This window comes from Gadus macrocephalus, chromosome 10 (genome assembly GCF_031168955.1).
Source record: "Gadus macrocephalus chromosome 10, ASM3116895v1".
Taxonomy (NCBI): domain Eukaryota; kingdom Metazoa; phylum Chordata; class Actinopteri; order Gadiformes; family Gadidae; genus Gadus; species Gadus macrocephalus.
Window position 1 is genome coordinate 4,733,357 of NC_082391.1, and position 10,000 is coordinate 4,743,356.

Below are 10,000 nucleotides of genomic sequence, written 5' to 3' on the forward strand. Positions count from 1 at the left end.
AGGGCTTGCCTCTGCATCAGCCCAATTAGATTTCAGACCCATCCCGGTTCATTTCTGACCAATCCCGGCATCTCTTCTGGGATTGGTCAGCCATTCCATTGTGCCTGTCAATCACAGGTGCATGAAATGCAGCACTTCTCAATAGCAAGAGAAAATCGGCAAGACAAGGGACTTTTCTTTAGTTATCTTGCCATAATCTCTTCTAATGCTCTTACAGCCCCTTTAAACATTTCATATCTTGGTTATAAGTTATAAATCTAAGCCATGTTGGTAATGAGTTATAAATCTGACCCGTGTTGGTTTTGAGTTATATATCCAAGCCATGTTGGATTGAGTTATTAATCAAAGCTCTCTTGGCTGTGAGTAACCTTCTCTGTACTGGTGTGTCCAGCCTCCACTCTGCCCCTCGCTGGCTGTACGTAATCCCTCTGTGTTTGAACGTTTACATTTACATTCAGGGTATTTTGGCAGACACTTTTATCCAAAGCAACTCACAATAAGTACAGTTTTATGCGTTTTGGGGATTCATACCGATTCCCCCCAAAAAAGGGGGTGTAAATATACCATTTATTCTAGTGTATAATAATATAATAAGTTATTTTATTGTATTATGATTGTTACTGAAACAAACTATCCAACAGCTTAGGTATCAAACTAAACAATAGTTGTTTAGTTTGTATTTCTATAATTAAATTATATAATTAAATTAAATATTAAATTAGATTTTATTGACCACCCCCAGACCCTAGCCCCCCAGAGGGCGAGGAAAAACATCCTTAATTAGCGAGGAAGAAATCTAGAGAAGGAACGGAGAGTGGGGGATCCCTCCTTCCTATTATGATGATGATGCATTCATGACATACATCATCTGCTTAAGTATAATGTTATATGAAAATATGTTAACGTATCTTTTCACTGGTAAAATACCATTCAATCAGCATACAGTATATCTAATTAATATATTTCCTCATATTGCCAGGAAAAGGAACCGCAGAGAAGGCTTTCCCTGAAAGGAGCCGCAACGCAATTGCTCACATATTTCAGTGTTTGTGTTTTTATGTATTTATCTGTTATTTAGCTTATGTATTAAAGGAAGAGAGCCGGTATGTTGCGTTTCCTGCTCTATAACCGTCCTCTTGTTAATGAAGTGCTTGTTTGGTTGGTTGTTGTCTGTTTGTTTGTGGTATAATGGCTTCATTATAGTTCCCCTGTGTACTAAAAGGAGCGACCTTTACAGGTGTTGTTTGTTTCTTGTTATAGAACCGTCTCCTCTCAGCAGAACAGTTGAGATATGGTTAGTCCCAGTTGTCCCAGATGTCCCAGTTAGACGCGTTCTACCCTGGAGGAGTAAAAATACACACTCTGCTTCGTTGCGTTTACATTTAGGGGATTTTGCTGGGCGGCAACCAGCTCGTCAGCAGCAGTGAGGGTGAGGCGTCTTGCTCAGGGACACCTCGACACTCAGCTAGGAGGAGCCGGGGATCGAACTAACAACCTTCCGGTCACCCGTCAACCAGCTCAACCTCCTGAGTTACTGTCGCCCACCGTTGCCCCCGTCAACAGCGGCCCTAGGTCGGACCCCGCCTCCCGTTAACCCTTCTGTCCGGTCCGCCTGTCCTGGGCCAAGACCTGGATCACATAGGGGGATGTGCGCCTCACACTACAGCCACACTGGAGGTATTCTAATCCCTCAGCAGAGCCCTGGAGCCAACGTCACAGCTGGAAGACAAACACGACACACACGACACAATGCACACACGACGCAACACACATATCCATCGGGAAGTTATGATGGAGCGGTTCAGCGTTCATACCATGCGATGGAATTGTATACATGTATACCCCTCATGTCTCGCTCATACAGCGAGACATGAGGATATTTATGTAATTCATGTTAGATATTATTGAAGAATATACAATCCCCCATCGGAAACTTTTCTTTGTGCAATGTTTTTCCTAAAATATCAGCAGGGGTCCCCAATACTTGGGCCCTGTCATGTGTTTAGGCGTCCTTGTTTATCATTGTTTGGTCATCGTTTGGATACACAAGCAGAATAGCAGTTGCAGTTGTTTATATTTGTATTTTGAAGATGTGCAGAGCATTTCATGTTTGATGACTTGCAACCTCACAAATGCCGTTCCCATTGAAAGCTCTTTGAGCAAGGCATCGGAAATATATAGTGTCACATGATTTTTGTTAAACTACAGCCATACCAGCTTTAACTATGATGATGAGGAGGATGAGGATGAGGATGAGGATGACAAGGATGGTCATGATGATGATGATGATGGTGACAGTGATGTTGTTCATATCAGGATTTTTCTCAGCAATCTAATCTTGACTTGTGAGGAGCTGTAGATATGATCTAAGAGCTTATATTGACTCTAATTTGTTAGATAACCCATATCCATCGGTCAGATAGTGTGTGTTCTGTGAGAATATTTGTTTTTAGTTGTAATGATCTGTATGATCATTTTGATTTAAGGCTGCTCATTTCTGGCCAATCAGGGGTTTCTCTTCCCTGATCAGTTCGGGGAATCCATCTTGCCTGTCAATAAAAGGTTTGCCAAAAGCAACTCTTCCCAATGGTGGATAAAGGTCAGGTTAGAGGGAGCAGAAAGAGAGAGAGAGACTGGGTTGTGTTGTGCCTCTCTTGCACTCTTTTCTTCTCTCTGTCTTTACAACTCTTGAATCTTAGAAGCTTTACTTGTGACTGGAAAATCCCATAACCAGAATACTGTATGTCTGAATATCTGTTTTTGTTGTCCTCAAGTATTTTAGCATGTATGCAACACAATATGTAGTTAATTTTCAAAATAAATGCAAGTGGTGTATACAGCAATAAAATAGGGGAGCCTACATGAGGATAACTGGTGAAATGTGTCTCAACTTGTGAACATCGATTGCCACAACACTTGTTTTAAAACTAGTCAGGTTTAATCTGGGGACGCAACAACATTTTTATCATCAAAGATATCATCCATGAAGCGTTTGCGATATTGTTCTGTTCTGTGCAGTTTGGAAACATATGTTCAACTTATTTAAAGAAGTGATTCTTCTCTTTGTCTGAGATTAACTGATTGCTCCAGTTGATGAACACTGAGCGGCCTATCTTATAGGTCAAGCTGTCCATGTGTGTCCTGTAAATGCTCTCTTCTACTGCACACAGGAAGAAGAAGAAAGAAAATAACTAGTGTGGATGCAACTCCATTACTTATACATTTCTTAAGGAAAGAAATAATGAACAGAAGAAGACAGACAGAAGACATTTGGCTGCCCTTTGTGACACACACACACACACCCACACTAACACACACACACACACACACACCAGACACACGCACACACACGCACATACACGCACATGCACATACACGCACACGCACATACACGCACACGCACACGTATTTACCCACGACATCGGCAGTGGGGAGCAGAGAGCCGTCTCCCAGGTCTCAGGCCAGCGGGTTTATTTTAGCCTGACGCTGTGCGCCGGACGGTGGGGTCACTCTCAGGTTTCCCCGCAGACCATCATCATCATCAGAACCCTGGCTGCTGAGGAGCTCAGGGTGCCAGGGTCGGACGGTATCGTGTTGGGAAAGAGACTGTGCTGATGCTCGAGGAAGGGGAGACCCCTCAAAAGTACCGGGATATTTCCTGGAGTCTTCCAATGGGGCCACAGCAGACAATCAGTTGGCGCTATGTTTTTATGAATGGATGATATGCTGCTTTACATTCCGTGTTCTTTCCAATGTCTTACAACGGGACATAGTTTGTTTTCCATTTGATCACATCTGTTTATCTAGTTTACGGACCAAAAGGAGAGAGCTGGTATAGTGTGTTTCCTGCTCTGTAACCATCCTCTTGAAGGGCTTGTTTGGTTGGTTGTTGTCTGTTTGTTTGTGGTTTAATGGCTTCATTATATTTGACCTGTGTGCTAATGGGAGCAACCGTCAGAGGTGTTGTGTGTTTCCTGTTATAGAAACTATAGAAACTATAGAAGATATGGTTAGTCCCAGTTGTCCCAGTTAGATGCGTTCTACCCTGTAAGTAAGTAAGTAAGTAAGTTTTATTTATAGAGCACATTTACACACAGCATACACTGACCAAAGTGCTGTACAATAAGATAAAAATAATAAAAATAATAATGATAATTAAAAATAACAATAATAATAATAATAATAAATAAAGATAAAAAGTGAATAAAATACAAGTAGTACTGTAGGGGTAGTCCATACAACTACCTGTAGGGGTAGTTGTATGGATAGATTAATTGATCTCTTTCAATCATATCAACATATATATTTAAAAAAGAAGAATGTGTGTGTGTGTGTGTGTGTGTGTGTGTGTGTGTGTGTGTGTGTGTGTGTGTGTTTGTGCGTGCGTGTGTGCGTGCGTTTCTGCATGCATGCACGCCTGCGCGTGTGCGTGCGCACGTGTTTGTGGGTGCATGCATGCGTGCGTTTGTGTGTGCGTGGGTGCGCGCGTGTGTGTGTAGGTGAGTGCTTGTGTGTGTGGGTGTGTGTGCCTGCCCGTCCTCCTAATACAATCATTCAGTCAAGCTGTGGGTCTATGACCTTTCTCTGGGCATTGACGGAGGCAGCGGTGATTAGTACGAAGTCCTCAGACATCTGTGGGGATTAGTCGGGCTGGCATGGGGCCTACTGCAGGGTGTGTGTTTGCTTTGGTCTTTGAGAAGAGCTCTTTTGATGACAGCATTAAGCACTGTCTAGGTCTCCTGTGTAATACCTTTCAGACAAAGACAGTTTGGTGTCTTCTTGTTTGTATATTACGAACAAGAAGCACAGGACTCTGTCTGGGTCTGTACATAAAGTGAGCAGACACATAATTAGTGTGCGAGTGACACCTGGGTCGTCCAATAATGACATCTCTGGGGAAAGGGTCTATCAGGTTTCTGTACAATCAATTTCATATAATCCCTACATTATTCGACAGCAACATATGTTTGTTCCTTTAGTACAAATTAGGTCACTATAAATCTCAAAGAGGTAAAGGATTGTGCTAATACTTTTATTTTGGTATATTGGATTGATGAGTGGATCGAAGCCATAAGACCCAGGGCAGGTCGACTTTATTATTGATACTCTCGCTCTTTCTGTTTTTTAGAAAATAAAAGCCCCTTTCTTCTTTTCCTGTGGGCACGGTGGCCCTGCTACCTCGAGGGCCTGAAACATGGCACAGTAAGTGAGAGCAACATACACACCCACACAAACACACACACATAAACACACACACACACACACACACACACACACACACACACACACACACACACACACACACACACACACACACACACACACACACACACACACACACACACACACACACACACACACACACACATACATGCGTTCTAAATGGACCGAATCCCTAAATTCAGCCATACCTCTAATACTCAATACATAAAGCCATTCATACAACCACATGAAGCCAAGGGCCTCAACATACATTGATGAATCTTTTTGTTGATGACCACATTTAGTCCTCCCATATGAGTATGAATTGATCAATGTGCATACTTGCTTGTGTGTGTGTGCGTGCGTGTGTGTGTGTGTGCGTGCGTGCGTGCGTGCGTGCACCTGTCTGTCTGTCTGTCTGTCTGTCTGTCTGTCTGTCTGTCTGTCTGTCTGTCTGTCTGTCTGTCTGTCTGTCTGTCTGCCTGTCTGTCTGTCTGTCTGTCTGTCTGTCTGTCTGTCTGTCTGTCTGTCTGTCTGTCTGTCTGAGCAGCATCCAGAGCGTACAGAAGAAGACCAGCAGCATGTCCCTGACCATCTCGTCGTCCTCCTCCTCCCGGGAGCTCTGCTCCTCCTCCTCCAACTGCTCCTCCTCCTCCTCTGGCCTCCTGAACCAGGGACACTCCAACCTCCTGCAGACGCTGCCCGTCAGCCCGCTGACGGTAGTCATGGAGACAGGGGATGTTTAATACACCTTGCATCAATATCACACATTGCATATATATAATAATAATAATAATAATACATTTAATTTAGAGGCGCCTTTCAAGACACCCAAGGTCACCTTACAGAGCATATAGTCATCATAAATCGTTTAAAAAAAACAAGACATTGTGGAAAAAATAAATAAATAAATAAACATAATAAATAAGAAATAAATAAAACAAAAACAAGACAAAACAAAACAAACAAACAATAAAAACAGTGATCAGTTAGACGTTGTGTGCGAGTTTGAACAGGTGAGTTTTGAGTTGTGACTTGAAGGTTGTAATGGTGTCTGACTGTTTTATGTGTGGGGGGAGGGAGTTCCAGAGCCTGCTGAATGACCGGGCAGCGGGCACCCATTGTAGTGAGTCGTGATGTGGGGATACATAGTAGTCCAGCAGAGGTTGAGCGGAGGGAGTGGGAGGGAGTGTATTCTTGGAGGAGGTCGCAGAGATAACTGGGGGCTAGGTTGTGGAGAGCTTTGTAGGTGAGGAGTAGGGTTTTGTATTGGATGCGGTAGTGTACTGGGAGCCAGTGAAGTTGGATGAGGACAGGGGTGATGTGGTCAGATGATTTGGTGCGGGTGATGATCCGGGCGGCTGAGTTCTGAATGATCTGCGGTCTGTTGATGAGTTTGGTGGGGAGTCCGGTGAGGAGGGCGTTGCAGTAGTCTATGCGTGATGTGACAAATGAGTGAACTAGGATTTCAGTGCTGGATTGGGTCAGTGATGGGCGGAGTCTGGCGATGTTGCGGAGGTGGAAGAATGCAGTCCGGGTGATGTTGTTGATATAAACACTAAGGCCCAACCCCATTTCTACCCCTTACCCCTTCCCCTTACCTCTTCCCCTTACCCCTCCCCCTTACCCCTCCCCCTTGTTCTGACGGGGTAAGGGGATCCACAGTGCATGGATACTTAGTGTATAAAGATAGATATATTACATTACTATACTAGAATGAATATTGATTATGAAGGGCGGTGATGGGATTGGGCCTTAGGCCCAATCCCATTTCTACCCCTTACCCCTTCCCCTTACCCCTTCAAAACAAGGGGGAGGGGTAAGGGGGAGGGGTAAGGGATAGAAATGGGATTGGGCTTAAATACGTAGGAATAATGGATAACTATATGTTCAAGGAAAAAGGCCGCCCTTCATAATCAATATTCAATCTAGTATAGTAATGTAATATATCTATCTTTATACACTAAGTATCCATGCACTGTGGATCAATCTGGCTGTCTGTCACTATCTACAATAAATGTCCATCTGTCTATAGCGGTCTATCTGTCTATCTGTCTGCCTATCTGTTTGTCTGTCTTTCTATCTGACTGTCTATCTATTTACAGTCTCTATTCATCTAGTATGTTGTATTTCATTGTGCATACATGCTATTTAATTTGTGTTTTTATATATATATATATATATATATATATATATATATATATAGTATAGTGCAAGATGAAGCAAATGGACAAATGCAGATGTGGACATGGCTTACCCACACGACACGTGGACACGCAAATGTTCATATTCAAATGTTTGCACTTTCTTTAGATCAAATACATGTGTGCACACATACAATGATGTATGTATTTTTCTGTTTACACATCGTCACCCTCTTAAAGTAATGGCCTAAGAAAAAACTGAACCATATATAGAGTATATGATATTTATGAATCATTTCAAACAAAAAGGTATACAATAGGACAATAGATGTCGATTGATACACAAATAATGATGATAAAATTGCCTAGGTTACTCTGTCTAGTGACTTAGGCAAAATAAATTGGCCTAATTCACACTCTTGGCGTAGGCCATTACACTAAAGGGGTAGGATCACATGATCTGTTCAACTGAGGATGTTGGGGATTTTACCAGAGGTGGCCAGCATCACAAAGAGCTGATCTAGGCAAGAAAATCATTTTGGCAAAAAAGTGACTTAGGCCATTACTTTAAGAGGGCGACGATATTTAAGTTCACTCTACCTCAATATGGCACCTTAAATATGAACACATAACAGAACAGTGGATAAGTTATGAGAGCTTGGTGTTGTTACATGATGATGATGGTGGTTGATGTTTATCCCCAGACTCAGAGTCCGCTGCCCAGTCAGCTGTACTCAGCCAATGGGGTGGCTCCAACCTTTGTGAAGGTAAAATTCATGTTCTTTGTTTACTAACACAGTTAGACAACACAATGTGTAGAGAGTAAGGATGAACACATGAATCTGTCTGATCATGTATCTTCCCCACTCTCTCTCTTCCATGTCTATCGTGTCTGTTTTCCCTTTTTTTTATGTTTCTTACCCCTTTCTAATCTTTGTCTCCCTTATTTCATATTCTGCTCTATTGATTTTCTTTCTATTGGCAGCCTTCCGTTTCCATTCTCTCTCTCTCTCTGCACTCTCTCTCTCTTGCTCTGTCTTACTCTCTTTCTCCCTCTCAATTAAATTCAATAGTGCTTTGTTGGCATGGAAAATAAACCTTTACATTGCCAAAACACTTAATAACTTACACAAATGAAAAATAACAGTAGCACTATCAAGTTTAACAAGAATATCACTAAACTACCAGGGTGGTATTGAAATATAACCAACGATATAAGGCTACAAAAGGTGAAATATGAGTACAACTGTTATTAAAGTTATTAAAAAGTCCAACCTCAAAGTGGCTGTGTGTGCCATTTGCAGTGGTATGCAGTAGTGTGATTATACCTGACGAGCTTTAGCAGTCCGTCCTCCTCTCTCCCTGGGGGGTCCGCAGTGCCTCCACGACGTGTGCGCCCTGAAGGGCCAGCTGGTGGTCCTGGAGTGTCGTCTGCGGGGTACCCCCCCCCTGCAGGTCATGTGGTCCAGGGAGGACCAGCACATACAGGACTCAGACGACTTCAGGATACTGAGGAAGAGTCAGTAAACGTGTGTGTGGTGTGTGTGTGTGTGTGTGTGTGTGTGTGTGTGTGTGTGTGTGTGTGTGTGTGTGTGTGTGTGTGTGCGTGTGTATGTGTTTGTGTGTGAGTGTGTGTGTGCGTGTGTGCGTGTGTGTGTGTGTGTGTGTGTGTGCGTGTGTGCGTGCGTGCGTGTGTGCGTGCGTGCGTGCGAGTGTGTGCGTGCGTGCGTGCAAGCGAGCGAGCGTGCTTGTGTGTGCGTGCGTGTGTACGTGCGCACAAGCGTGCGTGTGTGTTTGTATTTTTTAGATTAGATTAGATTAATTTATTGTCCTTGTTCAACAGAGTTAACAACGAAATTATGTTTAGAGTATCACCACCACTGGCATACAAGTACCTGATAGCATACATGACCCATTATAAAGACAGATCTCCCATACGCTATGGTATATAAATATATTAATAATAAATATAACAACAATAACCCAAAAGTGCAATAGTGCTAGTGCAGTTGAAATGTCAACAGTCCAGTTTTAGCTACAATGTGTGAGAGGAAAGAGAATGAGAATGCATCATCTCATTCTCACACACACAAATGTGTGTGTGCGTGTGTGTGTGTGTGTGTGTGTGTGTGTGTGTGTGCGTGTGTGTGTGTGTGTGTGTGTGTGTTTCTATTTGTGTGTGTCTGTGTGTGTGTCTGTGTGTGTGTGTGAGTGCCTGCTTGTGTCTGATTGCATGCATGGATCATTCATACAGGGTCCATCTGCATATGATAGTGTGTGCGTGCGTGTGCACACATAAACAGTAGCACCACTGAAAGACATTATAAGACATTTGTTTTCAATGGCGAATACATTTTTGCTCTCATTTTGTTTTTCCAGAGGCCAGCTCTGCACAAGTGCCAGGTAAATACAGACGTTTATTACTGGTGCAATGTCTATTCATATTATTCATGTCAATGCTCCTCGGAGATCATAAAATACTGTAAATCATGTACATTATGTTGACATACTCTTTGCATATAGAAACAAAGACCTCAGTAGCGGACTGTATCTTCTGTCTATAAAAAGCACACATTCAAATGAAGCAATGCTCAAAGGCCCGTTGGCACGACTTGAGTTTGGTAGGTGAGAACCACCCAGAGCCTTAGTCGACT

General features: G+C 42.9%; 1 protein-coding gene across 1 annotated transcript in view; it reads left to right on the forward strand.

Moving 5' to 3' along the window:
• Positions 1-10,000, forward strand: part of LOC132466494 (DNA-directed RNA polymerase II subunit RPB1-like) — a 21,858-nt gene that overhangs the window by 2,291 nt on the left and 9,567 nt on the right. The window contains exons 2-6 of the mRNA XM_060063745.1: positions 5,129-5,202; positions 5,753-5,921; positions 8,051-8,113; positions 8,724-8,865; positions 9,726-9,749. Of these exons, the coding sequence (XP_059919728.1) occupies positions 5,195-5,202; positions 5,753-5,921; positions 8,051-8,113; positions 8,724-8,865; positions 9,726-9,749 (406 nt within the window). The 5' untranslated portion in view covers positions 5,129-5,194. The remainder of the gene's footprint in view (positions 1-5,128; positions 5,203-5,752; positions 5,922-8,050; positions 8,114-8,723; positions 8,866-9,725; positions 9,750-10,000) is intronic.